The sequence below is a fragment of the Sebastes umbrosus genome, chromosome 21, assembly GCF_015220745.1.
Source record: "Sebastes umbrosus isolate fSebUmb1 chromosome 21, fSebUmb1.pri, whole genome shotgun sequence".
Lineage (NCBI taxonomy): Eukaryota > Metazoa > Chordata > Actinopteri > Perciformes > Sebastidae > Sebastes > Sebastes umbrosus.
In genome coordinates, this window is record NC_051289.1 from 11166973 (window position 1) to 11190951 (window position 23979).

Below are 23979 nucleotides of genomic sequence, written 5' to 3' on the forward strand. Positions count from 1 at the left end.
GTGAAAATTAGTGGTGGCAGTGGTGACTTTATTCCAACAAGAGTGGATTTTAAACTAAGTTGCCACATCTGTAGACGGAAATTACACAGCAAATTATTTGTTTTCACTGTAAAACACAGCAAAGCATAGAAAAAACATCACAGTGTGCAGACTGTAGTTACCACACACAAATGTCCAAAGTATGAAAAGATGCACCAAACACTTGTCAATTTCATAAGCTTTTATTTACATGCAATAGTGCTCCAGCATGTGCAACCACAGAACGGCTACACCGATAAAGGGGGAGTGTAGATTCAGGATCTCCTTCATTTTGATCGCAGATGTCTCTGGCAAAGACTAATACTTAATGCACCGACCTGTGAGGGAGGAATAATACTGACACACCTGTCACAGCGCCCTCACCTGGCGGTCATTTTGGTAACCAGCAAATGAGTAAACACAGAAGTGGTTGCCGTATAAAGTTCAGCTTATCAATGACTGAGTTTAAGATAGGTTGTTTTCCAGAATCTCTCCCATTCAGTGACTTAAAAAAATAACAAAATCAAAAAAATAAATAACTATACAATATATAATCTCTTGTACACTACTGAAACAGAATGATTTATGTTGCATACACGTGTTAATAGTTTGTTAATGATGAGCAATGCATAATACATTTGTGTTATTGCTATACAAAATGACAGTATTTTTTGAACGTGTGATAAAGCGAGAGAACTAAAACAGCACCTCAGTGATAATTACAGCACCAGACTGGTTCCAATGGTCCCTTTGTGTGTTGTACATAAAGCTAAAGTACATTTAGGATGTGAGGAATGACGTGAGGAGTGAGGAGGGTCTAGACGGGAAGTGCTGAACTGAGAGGAATCCCTGACTTGATCTTCGTCACACAAGGAATAACGTCTCAAACTTACTTCCCTCCTCCAGGAAATGCAGACAGCAAGAGTCTTTTTTTCAATGTGAAAATAACCTTATATACAGTATAATCAGACACGTATGTACAAAAGCATAAATATATAAATATCTGTGATACAAAAATAAATATTTTCTCTTGTTTTTCTTCTATTTGTTCAACAGTCTGTTATGCATCTGTCGTGTTGGCCGTCCCCTCGTCCTCAAGGGACGCTTCGTTTGGGAGGATGTTCACTTCCTGTATTGTTATGTCTTGGGACTGCGGTGTTGTGGCTGCTGAGGACGATGTGGTGAAAATCCCTTCGTCTTCTAGAGAGAGAAGAGGAAAGGACGCTGGCTCTGCAGAGAGGAGGAGGAGGGGAAGAGAGCAGGTCAGACAAATGTAAAGCTGATTTTTGTTAACATTAACCAACATCTTTGGACGTATGCATTACATATAAGAAAAGCTACGTTCCAAATGTGTTAGTTAAGAAAAAGACGGACAACCAACTTATTTCAGTCAACAAATGAAAGAATCATACTGTATGTGATGCCATCCTCGACTTTATCTCCACAATGGAAGTCGTCATCGCCTCCCAGTTCCTGTGAACCGAGGTGCTGATGGGAAGAGTCGAGGAGCTGAAGAGTGGAGTCATCAGGAGGAAGACAGCAGCTCTGCTCATGATGATGATCTGGACCGCTAAGGAAGACAAGAAAAAACAATTTATATTGGAGCTGTAACCTATGAGTATTTTCTAAGAACACTGAACAATGACTAGCACATTTCCAAGGTGACATTTTCAAATATTCTATTTTTTTACACGGCATGGTTTTGGTGTGTTTTTACGCTTCAAGTCTGCCAAAACCTGGGTGACCTACACTTAATACTGTGCCTGAACGCATCTCACGATCTGTATTCTATGTACAATGATATGAAGATACATTTCAAAACATATTATATGAAAATTATATTTAAAAAAGCAGGAACCAGCACGTTTGGCCTTTTTGCCTAATAAATTAACTTAGATGCTTTATCTGTTATCAAAAATAAACACATTTTCTGCTGGTTATGGGATTAATTGACACATTTTGAATTCAGTCAGTCGAAATTTTAATAAAATCAAATATGAAAATCATTTGAATGCAGATCAACAGTTTTAAAAAGAAATATCTTGAGCATTGGTTTCCCATTAGTTGATTATTTGTCATTGTCCCTCCAGTACATTACAGTGCACACTGTATATATGAGTGTTATTATGTAAACGTACCTGGTGGAGTAGTGGTAAACAGGTAGGTGTCCATTTGATACCGTCTGTGGCAACAACGTGTCACACTCCATATCATAGTTCACCTCATCCTGCAGAACGCAAGAGCGTATAGATCATATATTCAACACATAACACGGACAGATTATTACAGTTTCTTACAATAGCTAACAAACGATTACCTATACTTAAGATCAAGATTCACTGTGCTGAGTGTCAAAGGTGTGTATTTCTATAGGCTATAGGCTATCTAAAAGTGAATGTCGTCTGCATATTCAACATGTTTTACAGTTGTTTTTACCTGATGCAGCCCTGGCAGGCAGTGTGTGGGGTGGTGAGGTTTGCCGTTGGGAGTGTATTCTCCGTTAACAGGGTAGATGCCATGTGGCGCCGTCATGTGGCCGTCCAGCGGGCAGTGGCCGACCAGGGCGAGTCCCTGGAGGGGAACCATGGTGTACTGGCACGACGACACCGGGGTGGCCACGGTGGGAAAACACATGTCGGCCGTTTGCTCTGAAATAAGCACAAAAAGAGAATTACACAGATGTAGAGGCGAATACTTTAATGACTGCAAAGAGGAACTGTGAGGAGGACTCACTCTGTTTGGCCCACGCCCTCCAGAGGCAGAACGGGATGAAGGCGACAATGATGAAGACGAAGGCTCCCAGGACAATACCGACTATGAGGTAGGGGAGGTCGGCGGGCCGAGGCACGAGTCCGCCGGATGGTCCCAGCACGAGGTCCGGAGTCTCTGATGGATCAGGACGCTGGTTATTAGGACGAGCTGAGGAGACAAAACGTTGAAGTTAAAAAAAGAAAGCTCAGACTTGCAAAGGAGCAACTACGTATAGATCGATCAGGTCCGTCGCGGTGGCATAAAAATGACCTCACCTTTCGTCTCAAGGATCACCACGTTCCCAAATTCGCTCTCTCCCTTCTCGTTGAAGCTCTGCATCTTGATGTCGTAGGCGGTCTCCGGCTGCAGGTCAGTGATTGAATGCCAGTATCTGTCTCCCTCCACCACATCCTTCTTATAGTCACTGTCATTATCGCTGTCTGTAGGCCGGTAGTAGATGTAGAAACCGTAGATGGGAGTGTTGTTTACGGGAGTGTACTGTCGGGGAGGGAAATAAATCATGTTGCAATCACAATGAACTCAAAATACACACTGCAAAACACTTATTTGTATCCCGATTAATAATAATAATAATAATAATAATAATAATAATAATAATAACAATAACAACTCACCGTCCATTTGAGAATGATGGTCGTCTCGTTGATGGCTTCGTTGTAGGTGATGTAGGGTCCATCAACAGGGCGTTCATGGGTTCTCCCACCCACCACGGTGTATGCCTTCGAAGGGGCACTGGGAGGACTGGAACCGATTACGTTCACCGCCACAACACGAAACTTGTAGGACGTTCCTACAGGGAGAGGGACAACCATAACTAATGTGTCTCTGGGGGCTTCAAGCTGCCTACAGTGAAGCTCTATATTGTGTTGACTAATGATGTTTGTCTTCACATCACTTCATGTTTTCCTTTTGTGCGACTCGGTTATGGTTTTGATTGATGGCAGCAATTACTGAAATGACTGCAACAACACTCATTACGCTGATGAATTTACAGGCCGTGGGAATGTAATTATGCAGGACATCATCACTGTAATTATATGGTACGACATCCTACTTCTCCCCCAACTCCACCAAGTCGGATTAAACTGAATAATAACAGCACTGTATAAAAAGAAGATGGCCAACCTTTCTCCAGGCCCGTGATCTCCACAGAGAGCCTCGACGGCGGGATGTTTTCCACCGCCGTCACCCAGTCCTCTCCGGCCTTCTTCACCTTCTTGTACTCCACCCGAAATGACTGGATGGGGAAGCCGCGGTTACCGCGAGGAATCCAAGTCACGTACGCCGACGTTTCCGTTGCCGTGGAGACTGTGGGCTTGTCAGGGGCTTCGGGAGCTGCAGAGGAGGAGGAAAGGAGTCAGACAGAGGACATAAACTTCAAGACAACTTTCTGTAATTATGACAGTGAAGGAAAAACAAGTTACATTCCAGCACTTACTGAGAGCTCATCCTTCAGAGACGGAAAGGAAAAAGAGATTGGAGAAGTTTCGATGTTAGTGAATAGAAGAATGGTTAGAAGTTCAGGGTCAATATCACGTTACAGTTATTTTAGTAGTTTAGTTAGATTAGTATCGTTAATAGGAGGTAGCGTTTGCAAAGGGATTGGAGGGATACTTACGAGAGAGGCTTGGCGAAGGAACAGCAGGAGTTTTCGGTGGGTCAATTTGCCCGGGACCTCTGCGACCTGAAGGCAGAAAAACATCAATTAGTATTTTGCAGATACTTGAGTTTAAATTAAGGAAGCCTTTTTCCCCCACAATCTGTAAATTATTATTTTCCAAATACAATAAATAGACAACACAATAACATTTGGTCAATACAACAGTGATAAAGCAAAGTAGCAAGAGGTACGCAAGACAGAAATAATACAAAACCAAGACAAAACAATTCATTAATAATAAAATAACAATAAAAAACAAAATAATAACAATAATAATAATACATAAAAAAATATAAATACTAAAATAAAATAATAATAATATAAAAAGGAATGATACATATAATAAATATATATATAAATATGTGTAATGATAATAATAACATAAAATACTAAAACAAAGTAATAGTCACAATTTAATGTTGCTAAAATGTCAGATCAATCATTATTATATTATTGATTATTATATAATTTAAGGATATCTGGGATATCCAGCTAAAATGTTCTCAAGGAGCCTTTCATTATGCACCCAATTCTTTCTAGTTTGACATAATTAAGGAGCTGCCTTTTGAGCCACGTAAACTGAATTCTCCTCTAAGGCAGAAATAACATTTTAATGAGTCCACAGCCAGCTATACGCTAAGCCTGCTAACTTGCTCTAAATGACAATGCTAATATGAGAGTGTTTTACCTTTGCCAGTTCTGAAGGTCATCATAGCAGGTTGCCCCAAACCGGCACAGTTTTTGGCGGCCATCTCCACCTCATACAGGCTGTCTGGCTGCAGTTTAGCCAGAGTCAGCTTGTGGAGGGCGCCTGAGATGCTGCTGGAGGTCCAATCTGCTAGAGGGACTCCAACCTGATAGAGAGACAGAGGCGTAAGCTACTGACAAAGAACGTGTACTAAAAGAAAATATAATTTGTATTCATGTATTTTAACTGAGAATGCAGTGAACTGTTTGCAGTACCTTTCTGTATTTGACCATGTACTCCAGTACGGGGGTTCCTCGCTCATGCCGTGGAATCCAGGTGAGCTCGTAGTAGTCGGCCTTGCCTGTGCGTGGCTGGCTGAGGATGATGGGGGCATCTGCAGGCAGGATCTGTCCTGGCAGCTCGGAGCAGTCAAGAGGCAACATGGCGCCTGCGGCCCCGGGCCTCACAGGCGGCTGCTCCCTCAGCACCTTATCTGGGCTTAGCGGCCGATAGATTGCGGGCAGCTTCCCCCTGGATGAAATCCCTAGAAAGCAAAAAAAACATGAAATCTAAAGACTGTAACATAAAAGAATCACATTTCTAACACGTTTCCAACTATCTGACTTACCGGTTGATACTGTGATGAGGCGAGCGGAGGCCTGCGAGCTGCCCACGCCGTTTTCAGCCATGCATTGGTACAGCCCGTCGTCCTGAGGGCCCACGTTGGAGATGCGCAGCATCTGGGAGGTCCGAGAGGACAGGCGGTGGCGAGGAGACGGGGCGAGGGGGCGGGCGTTGTGGAGCCACATCACCGAGGGAGTGGGTTTACCGCGGGCCTGGCAGGAGAAGCGCACCGTCTCTCCGTACACGACCTCCTGCTGCTGCAGCTCCACCGTCACCTGAGGGGGCTCTACAGGAGGCGAAAACACAGTTAAGAGGCTGGTTCAAAACTTTATAAGTAGCCTGAATGTTCATGTGTGCATAGGTGTGACTGTGCAGAGCGTCCAGAGCTGCAACTGAGGATTATTTTCATTAGAGCCGAGGCGATTAATCACAAGAAAACTACTATTATTCTATAAATTACAACTATTTTTAAACTTAAGCTCCAACTATGTCACGTGTATGAGCACATGTGCGTGATTGAAATCACAATCATGCACTGGTGTGTGCGAGTGTGCGTGTAGGGCTGTATGACAGAGGGTGTATAGAGCCAGGCAGGCGGGGCCAGGCCAGCCAGTTGATGGTTGGCTGCTTGTGAATCAGGAAAAGACAGAGCTCATTACAGCTACAGCAGCTCTCTGGCTTTAATTAGAGCCAGCTGCAGAGAGACAAGCCCACAACACACACACACATACACACACAACACACACAACACACACAACACACACGCACACACACGCACAGAAAATCACTGTAAAAACAGTCATCCATAACCTAGACACACTCAATCAAGTCCTGCTGCAGAATAGAGAGCTCTGTCTCCACAAACTCTTTCTTACACAACACCGCCCAGGCTTACATGCTACTCACACACACAGAGCCCTGTCCTCTCTGTCCGCCAAACAGGAGTCAGTCTAATTATTAAATCCATGACACAGACAAAACTCTACTCATAGGAATAAAATCATTGCAGAGTCAAATGAACAAACTCCACTCACTATGAGAAGCTGCATTTAAAGGATGAGTTAAAGGTATTTATAAAAGACAATTATATAAAAGCCAACACACAACACGCTAAAACAACTTTCCTTTACTCACCGAACACTTGCACGTCATAAAGCACCGTCGCAGAGTTGTCCGAGCCGATGCCGTTGTCCGCTCGGCAAATGTAAGTACCCGAGTCGGCCTCGCCCACCGCGTCGATCAGCAGGTTGCTGAGCAGGAAGCGAGTGTTGTTATGCGAACGCAGGTCCTGCCCGTCTTTTGCCCATATGACCTGCGGTGTGGGGATGCCGCTGGCCACACACTCCAACACAAGCCGCTGGCCTTTGGTCACCATGATGGAGCGGGACGCCGGCGGGTAAATGATGCGAGCTGCTTCTGAGGTGGAGCCTGGAGAAGATGACGACAGTCAGGGTGTGAACACTTAGTCAATATGATCTCAATACATCTCTATTTCTTTAAACTGCTGGTATGCATGTTGTGGCTGAAATTATATCCAGAATACAAAGGATTTAAATCACAATATGACATCTAAACACTTTAACTCTGTCTTTGAAGATGCAAAAGCATGATTTGCGCATGTCGCCATCTATGACTAAAAGTGTCCTGGCGAGATCGGATGATAAAAGTCACACATGTGCACCACATGTGTCTACAGTCACAGTTAAAAGCTCTCTAGTAATGTCCTTTCTGATGTGGTTATTCATTAAATGACCTGTTAACATTTCAGTACCCATGACTTCTTCTTGCACATCTTTAAATTGTGTTTTTATTAGAACCAGTGATGCTAATAAAACACTTATGTCTCAACATCAGAGTGTTGGTTGATGATGACTCACGGCGTATCCGCAGGCGGTCAGTGGACGTGGACGTTTTGACCTCCTGGGTGATGGGGTTGTAGGCGGCACACTTGTACGGCCCCTCATCGTCCTGCGTGGCGTTGGCTATCTGCAGGTTCCCTGACGGCATGATGAGGTAGTTTCCTGCAGAAAAACAAAACAAAACACATGTCGTGGTCAGCTTCTGTAGGGGCAGTTACTGCTTTTGATTTAAAGGTTTTATTGGTCTCTTGCTTGTTACAATATGTGCAGAGAAATGCAGGGTTGCATCTTGAGGCTGTGCTAAAAAAGGTTAGTGTGCAATAAAGAATAATAATTACAATAAGAGTAAAATAAATTAAAAGGTAAAATGATGATGAGGTATGATTATATAGTATTAAAATGCTAAAATGCATCTCGGTCCGGTGTTGTGCCATTTTTCCAGAAGGTAAAAATGTCCATATGTCACAATTGTAGGGCTGCAACTAACGATTATTTTCATTGTTGGTTATTTTCTCGATTAATCGTTTAGTTGTTTGGTCTAAAAAATGGTGAAAAATGTGTATCAGCGTTTCCTAAAGTCCAAGATGAGGACCTCAAATGTCTTGTTTTGTCCACAACTCAAAGATATTCAGTTTAATGTCATAGAGGAGGAAAGAAACCAGAAAACATTCACATTTAAGAAGCTGGAATCAGAGATTTTGACTTAAAAAAAAAAAAAATTACTCAAACTGATTGGTTGATTATCAAAATAGTTGACAAGGAATTTAATAGTTAACAACTAATCAATTAATCAATTCATATTTGCAGCGCTAGATAATTGTAAAGAAAACTAGGCAATAACATTTTTACATTTGAGTGCAAGTATGCAGGGCGATGAAAAGGATTCACAGAGGACAATATTCTGGACAAGCAATACACTTACAGAAATAATATGAGATCATGTTTAACATACTTATTTTCAAACTTAAAAGCAAAGAAAATACAAGAATATGACCAAGGCAAAGAGGAACCGCAGTAAAGTCCATATTGTGAAACACTCTGTAATATGAGTACTATGTGCCATTCCAGCGCATGCTTGCACCGTCAGCCGAGACCACACGGTGGCGCCCCAGAGTCTGACCGACAGCGGTCAATGTGGTATTCATTTCCTCGCTGATAAGCTGCAGATATCAGTACCTACAGCTCCCAGGCATCATCAGCATACCAGCCACAAACCACTGGAGCTTTTCTTCTCTTCCAGGCAACTTAGAAGTTAAATAGTTTGAAAAATAAACAACTGCATTCCCATGTTTCAACATTCTCCAGATAATAGCCTTATCACCGGTTTCATAATGGGCCAGATAGCAGAATTATAGCATTCCGGTAAATTATGAAGATAGTATGAGAATTAGGAGGGAAGTAGGGAGAGATTAAGGGAGATCCTAATGAATTGAAGCAGCTCAGTACCTTTGGATGTCTCCAGCCACTCCTGCTTGACGCTGTAGCGGACCTGAGCCTTGGGCTGGCTTTCGGGGAGGTGACACTCAATAACAGCCGTGTTGCCTTCGTCGACCTCGATGTCCTGCTGGTCATCGGGCTCGAAATCCCGCAGCTCTGAAAAACACACAGGCGAGGGAAAAGTCAGTGCCGTCACATCGCTGCAACACAGTTTCTTTCATCGACTTAACACACAGCGTAAATAACATCTAACTGCACATGTATACAGTCAGTCCTCAGCTTTAGAAGTAGAAAACCACAATATTCAGAGCAATAATAAACTCTATAATAACTGTGCTGTTTCCATATTGGGTGTCCCCATTGTATCATAACCACATTCCCACAATGTGCCGTCTCTTTGAAAGAAAAACCTCCATTTAGTCGTTTCTTTGACTTCGCTTGTGTTAACATGATCTGCTTTAAGTCACAGAGATTTTATATTTCTGGCTAATTTTTCTGTTTTACTCAATAATGTCACTTTGGATAAGCCGAAAAGTGGTGTCTGTAACATTCGAGTAGGTGTCATTAATCCTGTCAAACATTATACTGGGACTGGAGCCGGTTCAGATTCTGTGGGAAATGGGTGGAGTGGGATTACTGGGGGCCATGTGCTGCGACTGTGTCCCGCAGACTCACAGTCTGCACAGCGCAGACACTCATGTGACCTCTGACCTCCTAAACCCAACCCCCGCTTGAGCGGCCCGGAGGCCTGGCCTCGGGGTCAGAGGTGAGAGGTGTCCATCCTATAGAGTTTCAAAGAAAGATATCCAGCTTGGGTTTGGGAAGGAAGCAGGAAAACTCTGCTCTTAAGAAGCCGAAAAGAAAAAAAAGAAGAACCCTGAAAAATCTTAGCGGGGGGGAATCTGCCATTTTATGGATTTGAAGCTAAAATGAGAAAAAGAGGGAACAGCACAGGAGGGGAAAAAAACGAAGTAACAACTGGAGAAATTTGTAATGAAGGAGTCGAGCAGTGGAATGAAAGATAAATAAAACTTCTCCGGGAACGTAATTAAACGTCTACCAGCCTTTGTTGATTTATTCTTAACAAACACAGCCTCTCTCCATTCTTTCCAGAGGTGCTATAACTGGTGTGTTTTTCTTGGACCAGGCGCTCTCTCTGGCAAGAAGACCTGGTATACAGTCAGCTGATGAAACGACTCTAATTCAATAAGTAAAGTTTGGTTAAGGTCAGGTATCTACTGATAGGGACGTCGCTGTGATTTACTCAAAGCACTGAACAAACACCTTCACTGCAGGCCAATGATTTATTTACCATGCATGTTGGATCTGTCTGTGTCCGGGGGAGCTTTAAAGGAAGACACACACATGCACTAAAACACATCTCCGACTCTGTTTCAACTCTTATTCTGAAAGATGAGAATCCCAGCCAGGACATGTCAAGCTAAGCGGTGTGTGTGTGTGTGTGTGTGTGTGTGTGTGTGTGTGTGTGTGTGTGTTGGGGGGGAAAAGCCTTAAAGAGGGACCGTGTGGTGCTCCATTTGCTAAATCAATCAGGTGCTGTTTTTACAGCCATCTCCTCCCCTCCCCTCCTACCTCTCCCTCATATCTACCCATCCCACCTTCCTCCTCCTGCCTGCTTCTACCAAATTCCTCCAGTTACACCTTTTAACCCCCCCCCAGCCACAACTCTTAACGCCCTACATTCTTACAGATGCGAGCCCAAAAATCAAAACAGTGAGCTTAAAGACACTAAAGAGTTGGGTGATAATTCTAAGACAGGGCAGCTCTAGATAATTATCTGTACATTTATAATAATTGATTATAACCTCTTTTAAGCAAAAATGCAAAACATTGGCTCAGCTCTAGCTTTTCACTCATTAATGTTCATGCAAATATCTTTGTTTTTGGACTGTTAGTCAGAGAAAACAAGCAATTTGAGGCTGTCACCGTGGACCGGGAAACAAAGACATTCTCAGTATTTTCGATATTGAAATCAATCCTGAGTTTCAGCCCTTCCTCCTCCTGTCTGCTTCCACCAAATTCCTCCAGTTACACCTTTTAACCCCCCCGCCACAACTCTTAACGCCCCACATTCTTCACAGGAAGAACCCCGCATAGGTGCCTCTCAGGTGTGCATGTGAGCAATGCATATCCTCCGAGAGAGTGTGTCTGTGTGTGTGTGTGTGTGTGTGTGTGTCTGTGTGTGTGTGTGTGTGCATCCTGCAGGGATGGAGGATTGATGGGATTCATAAAGTGAAGCAGACCTCCCGCACCAGGGCTGCTTGGCAAGGCAGCCTTAAATATTTCTAGAGAGACAGTGCATTCATCATCTTTATGTGTAGCAGTAGGAGGCCTCCGTGTGTGCGTGTCTGAATTAAAACATGTTTGTGCAACGTGTTGTGCGTTCACGTTGTGCAGTTACATGTCTCTGTTTTCTGCAGCAGAAAGAAAAAAGGGGAGGGCGATTGTCTGCGCAAGAATTCAAGCGAGGAGCTTTTAACTTGTGCCAAAAGAGCCCAGATTCTCCAGAGTTGGATAGCGAGGAGGGTCTGGAATCAACCTATCCTGATCACAAAAAACATGTGCATACAACTAAAGAGAGCTCACATGGAGAAGCAGGCACGTACACACTCCCCGTGGAGCAATTCCTTAGGCGGTTTGGGGGTGGCCGAGGAGAGACCGTTATTAAATTAGAAAAAGGCTTTTTGGGGGGGAAGCAGGGCGAACAGTCTGACTCCACATGTGGTTATCTCAACACGATTTATCCGCTATTGGAGCCATCAATAACTTTTAACTGCCTTTGTGCGTGCTCTGAAGAAAAAAGGGGGTACAAATTAAAAAAAAACATGAGGTGACAAAAGAGGAGGGAAAGTGGAAGATAATGAAAGGAGGCAAGAGGAACGAAAGTGACAGGGTGAAGAGTGAAAAATGTGCAAAGGAAGAGAAATGTGTGTGTGTGTCGGGTTACGGAGGCCTTCAAGGAGACAGAGAATGTGACATCACGTCTCATCTTGTGCGAGGATCTTGTCTCGACTGGCCTAAAACACCTCCAGTTTCTCCAGCTGTGGCAGCCTCATACATCACATCATTACATGTAAAACAATACAGTTAACAGCTCACTTTTTTGCACCTAATGGTGTGTTCTAGTGAGGCATATCCTCTATCCACCCCCTTATTTCGCCCCCCCCAGCCCTCTACCCAATTACGGGGCCATAATTTTTGGCGAGCCCTGCTGTCGGGCCCTGTGGAGAGGAATGTGGTGTTGTGTGGAGCAGAGGGGCCGATGGAAGCAGGGGGGCCCCCAGGCTGGAGTCCTCCTGGTCCCCTCTTCCCCGCTCTGACCGGCCCCCGGCCCCTGGGTCCCCTTCATTCCTCGGGCTCGAGTTACACAGCTTCAGGCCCCCCTCTCAGTCCCATGATGCATATCAAATATAACACCAGCACACTAAAAACGTCAGCAGTGAGAATAACTCACTTTAACTCCATTAGATCAATATGACACTCCATCAAAGCAGCTGTTGTATTTAACTACACAGACTATCTGGAGGTATTATGGGTAATCAATGATGTGCCACAGCTTCCCACCATGATCAGAACTGTAGTTGGTAAGGATTAGACTCAGCAGTGGAAAACTACAAGGTTTACAGTGTTGTATTGGTGCAGATTTTAAGCAAACAAATACCGCCTCTTCACTGTTTTTGTTTTACTTGAAGCGAATGAAGTCAAAGGCGTTCTTTGGATGGATCTGACAAACCAAAAAGAGGCCTGTGTGTTTGTGTTTACTTGTTTCAGCTGTGTGTGCGTGGGTGGCTACTCACTGGCAGCGGTGACGTTAGCGGGCACACTGGCCAGGGCTCCTGCGCCGGTGCTGACCACACACTGGTATCGGCCCACAGTCAGGTTGGAGAGCGTGGGGATGAACAGGCTGTTGGGACCCAGCACGACGCCCAAATGTCCATCCACCAGCTCCTGGCCGTTGAGGCGCCAGCTGATGTTGGCGGTGGCGGGTCGGGCGCTGCAGCGCAGATTCACGCTGCCTCCCAGCTTCTGCACCACGGACATGGGCTCTTCAGTGAACAACAGCATCTCATCTGAGGAGAAAAATTATACAACAAAGTCAGAAGAAATCTAGAGACACTTTTTTTTTTACTTCATACGAGTTGCATGTAAAGACATTTCCCACTGATTACATGTGGCCAGCAATGTGACACCTTTTGTTTTGGAGTTTCTTTTGACATACAATTAGTTAAGGCTGCAACTAACAATTATTTTCATTGTCGACAGAGCCGGTTCTAGCCCTTTTGGTGCCCTTGGTGAAATTCAGATTCAGAGGCCCCTTCACCACCACGCCACTCTGGGGTTAGGGTTCAACCCCCCAGAACCCTAACTCTCAATCACAATGGTTTTAAGACAAAAATTAAGATTTTTATTTTCTATAATAACTGCATTTATTATAATATAAATAAACAATTGGTCCCTGATATTGTTGGTGTAAAAGTTTTCAGTTAGTTTCACTACAATTTATACTTTTACTAACAAAGGCAGCAAATTCTCACTTTTGACAACCTTGAACCATCAAAATGTTTTATTTTTTTTGCTTTTAAATAATCAATTATCAAAACAGTTGTTGATTAATTTTCTTTCGATCTACTAATGGATTAATCGTTGCCGCTCTACAGACAGTACTTCTTTTCTTTTTCAGTTCACCCATGGTGGCTGGTACGGCTCATGTAAACTACCCACTTCTTCAACTCATTTCAAATAAACTGCTGTTGCTGCTGCCAAGATACGTAAAAAACACCTCGCTCCCTGTGACTGAGCCAGAATATTTTGTCCCTGGCAAGACTTCTCCTGCACCAGGTGTTTGGAAAAAACAACTTAAAGGCATTCATAAAGCGAGCATACATCAACTCAGTAATGTGCATTTTTAAACAGCGACAGAAAGCAAAGAAATTTGGAAACTTTTAAAGTTTTATTTCTGCAGACTGATGTTTTTTTTTTTCACCATCTCAGTACGTCTACTCACCGGGTAGAGAGGCGCCGCTCTGCAGGCAGCACAGTAGTACTGCGCCCAGAGCGCACAACACTGGAGCCCTTCTCTTTTTCATCCACGGAGTCCAGTCTCGCTTTCCAGACATCTTCCATACACTACCCCCTGAAACACACACAGAGAGGAAGGTCAGAGGGTCATTTACAGACTTGGTACACTCAAAACAAACCACTTTCTTTTGATTGAAACAAACACACACAGACAGAACTGCACAGGAAACAAAGCTACCAAAACTTACATCATCCATCTAAACAGGCAATCTTGATTCATACATAAGCTGCTCTCTATCTTACTTGTATACACACCCGTACACAAACAGGCCAGCCATTAACAAAACACAAGCCAGGCGAGGCGGTGCACTCTGCGGTACCCTCAGCAGCCAAACTCCAGACACAAATAAAGTCTTTCTTTTCTGTCAGCCCCCATCTCAGCACTGACCCCGTCTCCTCTGCCTGCACCCGCACCCATCCAGCCTGCGCTCATCAAAGGGGCGCCCTCATTCTGCGGGCCGTAACCCGACCCCTCCACCTTCCCGCTCAGGTGTAACCGATACAGGTAGAGGGTCCAGGAGGAGGGAGAGGAGAGGGGAAGGGAAAACACACAGGGTGCATTCAGGAGTCGGGACAAAGAACAACTAATGAGAGGCAGGACGGGGAGGGGGGGACGGGAAATATATATCAGGGCAGCGAGGAGTGTGTGTGAGACCGAGGAGAGGAGGGTTGTTGCAGTATGTATTGGGAGGAAAGCGGCGAAGAAGATAATGGTCAGTCTATTAACAGTTAATGTAGAGAGGGGAGCTTTTCTCTCTCCCTTGTCGCTTACTGCCAAGTTTCCCAAATTCTTTCCTGTCAGGTTAAACTAACAACTTCCCGTCAGGATGAGGAGGGTGGTCCTGCAAAACTGAATCTCTCCTTCACCCTCCCTCTCTCTCTAAAATACATGCATGTCGCTGATCACACTCAAGGGCATAAACTGTCCTGCGACGACGTAGTAAAAATGGAAGCGCACAACTTTCTCATACATATTTGTCCCGATCTTATTATGGCAAGGGGATGATTAATGAAGCTCAAAGAGACTAGGGACTACACACACACACACACACACTAGGGGCCAAAGCAGGACAGTAAGAGAATGGAAACTCTTACAGTGCACCTTCATCATCTAATGGCAGCAGTGAAAATGTTTAGCTGCCTGGCACAGTCATTGAAAATGAGCAAAGCAGCAGGCTGATGGAAAAACTGCTGTTAACTACGCCAACTGCCACACTATAGTACCACACATTACTCTGCTACACTTTAATTGCAGAGTATGAATGTGCGTAAACTATTTTTGATTGTTAATTCTCACGACATGAACAGCTTTGAGAACGCCAGTCCAACTTGCACAATGTAGAACTGTAATGATTAGTTTATTAATCCTGCAAAAACAGATTTTTCTTTGGCCACTTTGGGCAGCAGAAACAATCTGTACACACAACACTGACATCAACTTGTTCGCAAACAGTTGCTTATTTAAACATCCAGCATATGTGGAGCAACATTAGCATTCATTTAGACCCGTGTTTCTGACCATCTGATGAATGCAAGTCCAATGTTCACTCTCTTTTAGCTCTGTTTTGGTCTCCACCAACTCCTGAGGGAAATATCTGTCTCTTTAGGGGCTAACTTGTTCATTATGTTCACCAACAGGTCGCAAGATTGTCTGTCTGCTGTTTGGTGCTGCGGGTAGCAGTAGCTCAGTCCATAGGCCAGCCATAGGGACTTGGCTTGGGAACTAGAGGGTCGCCGCTTCAAGTCGCCGCATGGACCACGTAGAAATTGTTCTCCTGGGCTCTGCCGGGGTGCCCTTGAGCCACAAACCCCCAAACAAACATCCTAATACTAGGATGGGTTAAATGCAGAAAGTATATTTCACTGTGTGCTGTGCTGTATGTACAATGTTCCTTGTGACAATAAAAGCTGATTTACATTTAAATAGATATCGTAGAGTTGTTTTTTAGACGTATTTTGCAGAAAAAAGCTGATGAGAGCCATGAGAGTGAATCCAAACGGTACAGTTGTGGGCTCAAAAATCAAAACAATGAGGAAACAACGCTAAAGACTTGGATGATAATTCTAGGGCTGTCCTCGACCAAAGAAATTCTTAGTCGACTAACACAAAGAATCACACAAAAGCACCACTTTAAATCTAGTGTTTAGAGATATAGAGATGTGCTCATATGTTTCTTGGAAATAGGTCATTCAGCATGAAAAAAAAACATTAAAACGACTAATTGACTAAAGAAATCTTAGTCCACGACTGATTAGTCGACTAAGAGGGGGCAGCCCTAGATAATAATCTGTATTTATACAATAATTGATTATAACCTATGTAAGCAAAAATGCCAAACATTGGCTCTAACTTCTCAAATGTGCTGCTTTTCACTCATTCATGTTCATGCAAATTAAATATCTTTGTTTCTGGGCTGTTAGTCAGACAAAACAAACAATTTGAGGATGTCACCCTGGACTGGGAAACTGACAGGCATTCTCAGTATTTTCAATATTGCAAATAATCCCGAGTTGCAGCCCTACATACATGTACAGTTTAATTCCCTCAGAGAGGCCCATCAGTCGTGGGCTCACTCGGTAAACAAACAGCGAGCTGCTGCTGAACCAGGAAGCAAAGCTGAAGGTCTGTGGCTTCAGTGGCCGGTCGCTGTATGGACACAACCCGAGACAGCTGCCCATAAAAAACACACATCTGTATGGAGCACCTGTCCCAACTGTGAGAGTCACTAACCGTAAACCACACCAGTCAATCTGCCACAGCAGGACACACCACTTCGCCAATGAGACCTCTTACCTGACTAATAAGAGTGAGACAAGAGGAGAGACAGAAACAGAGATGGAGCTTTGTTATAATAGCGGTATGAGAAGGCCCCCTCGTACATCATCACTCCCTAAAAACAGCCATACTCCTCGGAGCCTGTCTGATTCATTAGTCAGCTGGGTTTTGTGTTTGCTTAGCGGATACCCTGCCTTAAGATGAAAAGTTGACCTGACATCTACGTCCAACTTTTTCCATCCATCCTTCCCAGAGAAGTCACAGACAGCGAGAGAGAGAAGAGCCTCCTACGCATCAGCGAGACTGATAAAAACCAGAGCATGCGGCGCAGGCAGCTCTCCTAAATTAAGAAGCGAGGGAATGTGTGCGCGTTAATGTGTTCCTGTGACTGTTTTGTTACAGCCTCACCAGCGAGGAACAACGCTGCGAGGCCAACACTTTCTTTGTGGGAGCTGCAGCTTTGTGGAATTAAAACATACTTCAGTGACAGTGCAGTGAGGAGAACTGTGTGAACTGCTCAAATCTAGTGCTGAAGTATGATTACAGGGGAGGGAAGCTATTTGTGTAATCATGTTGAGGACACTTGACTACTGTGAGATCTGACTTACTTGAGACTTGACTCCTAAAATACCCAAAAGGAAAAACTGTCTTACATTTTGGCTACTTGCTAAATTCCTGGATGATTAAAAAGTACATAAGACAACAGCAGGAAGGGCTCCAGGACGGGCTCGAACCTCAATGATAACCAATCTAAAATGTGTCCATTGCTGCGAAAAGTTGGCGTTTAATGTCTGGTCCGATTCATGGTTGTGTTTATTTCTTTTTTAATCAGGTACTTACTTATTCATATCATAGTTCCTTGTACAGCTGCTTTGACATTTAACATGAGAGAAGTTTTGCTTTTGTTGTTGAATGACAAAGAGGGGTTTTGTAGAAAAACTTGCTTATATTCCTGAAGTAAGGTGTTGAAAAAAGTATAATTTTGTTATCAGTACTGAAACTCAAATATTGTATTGCACTAGTAAAAGAATTGCCACTAGCAACAGGTGGGCCTTGCATAGTTACATGTTACGTATTCATTTATTAGATAGATGCATTGAAAAAACACTATTACTTAGGGATATCAGTGCAGATGCTGACCTCATAGAGTGCTGCAGGGATGACGTATTTTTGTAGGCCAACCAGGAAGTAAGCATCGCACTGGGTTCCCTCGACAAAAAGCCAATGGGATTTTTCCATTGGGTTTTGGATTATTGCAGAACATACGCTCTGTGGCAAACAAACGTTTACGGTAATTACACGTTTTGTTCAGCAAGATAATCTTCACAAATGAACACCACTTTTAAATGATTTTTGTGGTGTCAATGCAATCGCCAGAAGTAAACAGCTAACATTAGGCTGTAGAGGCAGACGATCTCATTTACACACTTTTTTAGCAACTGCATTTTATAAGACACATAAAAGCTTAAAAATTCATGAGATATCTAAAGATGTTTTTCATGTCATAGAACAAAACTTTAAAATCTCTTAAGCTTGTGTTAACCACAGACCTTATTTTCAGGCATCTAACTAAAAACCCATTCAAAAAAAACATTGACTTCCAGACGAAGGAACCAGAAGTGCTAAAATGCTAACTAATTTCCGGGATTTAGGACTCATTCCTGCAGTACTCTATTAAGTGGATCGGATATTGGCCATGATGTCACGGATCCACATTAAATACAGTTTTATAAAAATTCAGTGTTTCTGCTATCAGTTACCTTGAGCTGCCACAGCAAACCCTTTATATCAGTATCAGTATCAGGAAAGAAAAAGTTGGATTGGTGCATCCCTACCATTAACATGAAATGTGAATCTTGACTTGTGTTTTGATTATGAAGACTTGTGACTTGCCCTCAAGGACTTCAGACTTGACTTGACCTAACCTGTGACTTGTCTTGGACCCAACTCAAAAGACTTAAAGGTGTATATATAATCACAGATAGGACGGCCAGCAGAGAGCTACAGGTTGCGGCGATGATGGTGTGCAGGCATGCATCATGAGCGTAGGTATGCGAGTGCCTTATATGTCATTGTGGGAGAGAGTCACTTGACAGAAGTTCATTGTGAGCGTGCTAAGTAAAGACACCGGGGCCCCTGTTCTCCCGGGCCACTGCCAGTCCCATTGTCCCTCTGCCTCCGTGGATAAATTCATTTTGACAACCCTGCTAATTGGATAAAACCAGACTGGAGCCACCTCCCTGAGCTCTCACATTCCATCTGCTTTCTGGCATGGAGAGGACACACAGGAGGGGCGGCGGTGGTGGAGGGGCAGCAGGGTAGTAACTCCTTCTGAGGAGCTGAGCTGTTGAATATTTATCACCTCCCCAAACTGCCCTCCCTCCTCCTCCCCCAGTTTTACGTCTTTTTACACCCCGTGCCCCCCCCTTCCTCCCTCCTCCCTCGAGGTTCTCCAAACACCACAAAGCCCCCCCTTTAGATAAACACATGCGGTGTCAAGTGTGAGGAGTGCCGGGGGTTCAACTGCTCCGCTCGGGCCCGCGGCCCACAATGCCATGCCGCATAGCTGCCATGCGGGAGGCCGGTTGCCCCTGGCGACGCTAACAGGCAGAACGCACCTTAATAGAGTGGAGAGTCATTGTAAAGCAGTGAGCCGGTGCACGGACAAAGACCCCGCGGACCCCTGGAGAAAGGGGAGACGCTACTCTGAAGGGCCCGGGGAAGAGCTGATGGGCCCTGCTCAATGACCAAAGAGAAGGAGGGGGGGGGGGGCTCAATGACCAAGAGGGTTGAGAGTAGTGTGTAGAGAGTTTGGGGAGGCCGGGAGGAAAGAGGGGGGGCCTTTATGGATTGATGTGAGCTGGGTGAAGGGGGTTTATGGAGGCAGTAGGGAGGGGGTGGAGAGGTTGACTGAGAAAGCAGAACGGCGACTCAAATTAATAGAGAGGATGTCAACTGGCGGGCGAGCAGGAGGAGAGAGCAGGGCCTCGTCAATGAGAGGGTGTGTTTGAGAGCGTCGCTGAATGTCCCAACATATTTTCCCCTCACTCTGTCAATGCGGTTGCTGGTCTCTCGGGTTGGCCCGGGTTAGAGCGTGGAGGAGTGGAGGAGGACGAGGAGATTGCTTAACAAACCAACAACACGCCCGGTTCACCATCAGACCATCACACAGGGAAAAGAGCAACAAGACAGCAACAAAGAAGATTTTTAAGTAATCATAGACGGGGCTGCGACTACATTATTGACGAATCCGTCGGTGATAAATCCGTTTATTCTACAAATGATCAGAAAATAGTGAATACAGTACACAAATGTACGCAATTGGTAATCAATATGTCATTGCTTGTTATCGAGTTTTACAAGATGAATGGAGGATAAAAAGTTGAAAAGATGGGAAGAAACTGATCTGTCAGGTGCGATTGTGTCAAAAATAATAAAAATACATAGAAATCATGTTGCTGGATGTGGCTATCTCTTCTTCAAAGTATCACCGATAATGCAAACTGAAGGGGAGATCTTCTCTGTTGTGCTTCACACGAACAAAAACTTGGCAGAGAGCAAACTTTAAATCTATTCCCATCTATCTGTCGGACACAAGAGAACCTTCTGGAGTCTTATCTTGGCATGGAAACTCTGCCCAACAGGTGGAGAGGGGGCCAGTCCAAATCCTCCACTCGAGACATCACTCGTTCTCATGCCATAAAATTACACATCAAAAGCATCCCTAACGAGGTTGAGAATTTACCCCCTCCTCTTCCTTCATAATACTCACACACACACACACACACACACACATATGCACACGCTTCACAAAGTATTAACGAGCTATATGCCCGTCCAAACCCCTCCTTCGCCTCCCCGAACCGACACTAACGAGCTACAGAGCGTCTCGAGGATTAACGAGAGGGATCTGGACAGGCCCGCGATGTAGAAGAGGGGGGCGTTCTAATCAATTAGGCACCGCCGCATTTGCATAATTTAGATAACGAAGCTGAATTAACCACGGAGAGCTAATTACTGCGCCGCGGCGAACACACCCACCCCGCATTCCTCTGTTGCCTGGTGTGGGATGCCAGCGTGCCCACCAGGGCCATGGGAACGGGATGGGATCATCAGCACTGCCGGGGGAGTGTGAGCCGGATGGACGGACCAAACAGTGATGTAGGCAGCGTCAGCCAATCAGATCGGAGGGAGGGAGGGAGGGAGGAATGAAACATAGATGGATAGGAAAGACACCAAGATGGATAGAGGAGAGGAAAGAAGGAAGGATGAAAGGAAAGACGGATGATCAGATGGAAGGAAATAAAGATAGATGAGAGGAAAGAAGGAAAGGTGGAAGGAAGGATGAATGATTAGATGGAATGAAAGAAGCAATGATAGATGAATGGATGAAGGAAGAAAAAGATGGATGAATGAATGGATTGAAGAAAAGAAGGAAGGATAGATGGATATAAGGAGGGAAAGAAAGGATGATAGATGATAGAGGGGGAGCAGACAAGGAGATAGATAGATAGATAGATAGATAGATAGATAGATAGATAGATAGATAGATAGATAGATAGATAGATAGATAGATAGATAGATAGATACTAGGGCTGCAACTATTTCCAATGTCAGAAAATGGTGAATGAAGTTCCTTGTTTCATCTCATCATGTTATTGTTGGTGTACATTGGTATGTCACACATTGGGCTGTACCACATTGTTGTTGTTTTTTTCTTGACAGCTAAAGTTGTGGTAAGGATGCACAGGCAGACTTTGATTAGCGGAGGAAGAGGAAGCTGAGACAGTTCCGGAGGACGCAGCGTGTTGTGAGTGATGATTTTGCTAGATTCAAGGAGGAGAAAGAGTATTTACAATCCCTCTGGAGACACAGGAGCTTTTTCAATCAGTGTTTCCTAAAGCCCAAGATGACGTCCTCAGATGTCTTGTTTTGTCCACAACTCAAATATATTCAGTTTACTGACATAGAGGAGGAAAGAAACCAGAAAATATTCAAATTTAAGAAGCTGGAATCAGAATTTTGACGTTTTTTCCTTAAAAACATTACTCAAACCGATTAATCGATTAATCAAAATAGTTGGTGATTAATCTAATAGTTGACAACTAATTGATTCATCTTTGCAGCTCCAATATAAGCCATAGCTAGCTAGTAGTGACATAAAAAACTTGAATAAGGCTGAACTAAAAACTTTGACCACACTAACTGTATTAAAGACACACTGTCATCATGATGAATAAATTCATCTTTATTTAATCAGGAAGAAATACCAAACATTCTCCGATTACAGCTTCTCAAATAAGACTGAATATCAAAACAAGATGTATTAAAAAAAATCACTATGCAAAAAATATACTGTATGTGTGTGTGTGTGTGTGTGTGTTCTTTAAGGACACACACATCTTTCTGAGAAGCTTTAAGCGAGCATCAAGAGTCTCAGTACACACATAATCATTCCCATACAGGACTGGGAAAACTAACTAATACCCAGGATTTCACAGTGCTCATCACACAAACACACACACACACACGCGCTCATTCAGCTACATATTTCATTTCGCCACAACCATTCTTTCCTTGCACACACACACAATTGATGACACATAAGCAAGCAATCACACAAACTCCTATTACATGGTAAAAGTATACTCACAGAGGCACATAAATATGCAGACCTCAGGAAGTTTTTCCAACAACCAAATGTCAACACGCAAAAAAACAGACTACCACTTCTCCCCGGCCCGAGAGATAAACTATATGCACGCCACGGCATTCGTGCATGCTAATATAGACTTTCATAGCTGTACATATCTGCAGCCTGCGCCCTGTGTGTTCCTGCATCGTAGGGAGGGAAGGAGGGAGGGAGGGAGGGGGGATGTGAGGGGGTGAAAGGGGCCCCAAACTCCTTTGGCAGCTCATGCATCAGAGTGAATGGAACCAATTATAAATCAAGAGCAATTTCTCCCCATTATTCAGCAGGAACCAGGAGGGGGAAAAAGAGAGAGAGAGACTGGCCCTACAACTCTCAGTGGGAGACGAAGGAAGGAAGAGAAAAGCAGAGCGAGTGAAATATTATATGAAAAACAGATATTAGGAAATTGAGATAAGGCAGAGAGAGAGAGAGAGAGACGGAAAGAGAGATGAGGGAATGGAGAAAGGCCGTAAAGTTATATGGAACGACTGAAGGGGAACGTTATAGGGAAAACAGATATGAGGGAGGAATTAGAAAATGGAGAAGAGGCAGGAAATTAAACAGAAAGCGAGGGTTGTGTGGGGCGTCAACTGTGTTGGAGATGGTGCAACCGACTTTGACTGCTTTTTGCGCCACGGTTATAAAGTGAAAGCTGCTGCTCTGAAAGAGGAGAAACAGCTGGAGGAGGTTTCAAAGAGAGTGTCAGAAGCTGGATTTGTGTGCATGGTATAGCAGAGCTACCACTTGTCCTGTCACTCAGAGCCACGGATGTGCATTATCCTACAGCTCTGAAATATAAAATAAAACCTCACACACACACACATTTGGACAAGAGAGAGAGAGAGAAAGAGAGAGAGGATCGCTGTCGATGGAAAATTCCACTTGCGATAACCTCAGGGGCCCAATAACTAACTAATCTGGTGCCCAGTGATTTATTCTGTTGAATCATGTCTTCTCCTGCCAGTTTGACATTCTTCAATGATGAGTTCTTTCTCTCTGGGGCAACACTTTAAATCTGATTATTGGTTAAAGCCCTGGAACAGACTCCTTTGACGTTTTTTTGGTGCCTTTATTGTTTCGTTCGCACATGCTCCAGACGGTTAATATTACAGCGTATAAAAAGGAGTCACATCTTGTCAGACCTTGAGCGAAGTCTAATAACCAAAATGACGCAAATTTTAAAAAAATGTGTGCAGTTGAGACAGAAAGAGGAAAAAGAGCGAGTCTTACACTGAACAGCCCCAGTCAGAGAGCAATCTCGTGCCTGTGTGTGAATGATCTATTAGAGCGTCTGGGTTGCTTTTGGCTCGTAATAACACCCCCTAATCTTTGTCCAAATATCTGCTTTGCACA

The 23979-nt window shown here is 44.0% G+C and overlaps 1 protein-coding gene across 2 annotated transcripts in view; it reads right to left on the bottom strand.

Moving 5' to 3' along the window:
• Window positions 1-205: 205 nt before the first annotated feature.
• boc (BOC cell adhesion associated, oncogene regulated) overlaps window positions 206-23979 on the bottom strand; it is a 29562-nt gene continuing 5788 nt past the window's right edge. The window contains exons 1-18 of one of the 2 annotated variants that reach the window (XM_037757179.1): window positions 22588-22658; window positions 14085-14213; window positions 12877-13149; window positions 9068-9214; window positions 7640-7783; window positions 6897-7190; window positions 5767-6048; window positions 5414-5682; window positions 5139-5304; window positions 4409-4474; window positions 3916-4125; window positions 3405-3580; window positions 3045-3267; window positions 2752-2937; window positions 2455-2666; window positions 2157-2245; window positions 1431-1588; window positions 206-1248 (exon numbers count right to left, since the gene is read on the bottom strand). In XM_037757179.1, the coding sequence (XP_037613107.1) occupies window positions 1079-1248; window positions 1431-1588; window positions 2157-2245; window positions 2455-2666; window positions 2752-2937; window positions 3045-3267; window positions 3405-3580; window positions 3916-4125; window positions 4409-4474; window positions 5139-5304; window positions 5414-5682; window positions 5767-6048; window positions 6897-7190; window positions 7640-7783; window positions 9068-9214; window positions 12877-13149; window positions 14085-14213; window positions 22588-22597 (3204 nt within the window). In that variant the 5' untranslated portion in view covers window positions 22598-22658 and the 3' untranslated portion in view covers window positions 206-1078. Of the gene's footprint in view, window positions 1249-1430; window positions 1589-2156; window positions 2246-2454; window positions 2667-2751; window positions 2938-3044; window positions 3268-3404; window positions 3581-3915; window positions 4126-4408; window positions 4475-5138; window positions 5305-5413; window positions 5683-5766; window positions 6049-6896; window positions 7191-7639; window positions 7784-9067; window positions 9215-12876; window positions 13150-14084; window positions 14214-22587; window positions 22659-23979 lie in introns of those variants that run through there. The other variant, XM_037757180.1, reaches the window with a different exon arrangement.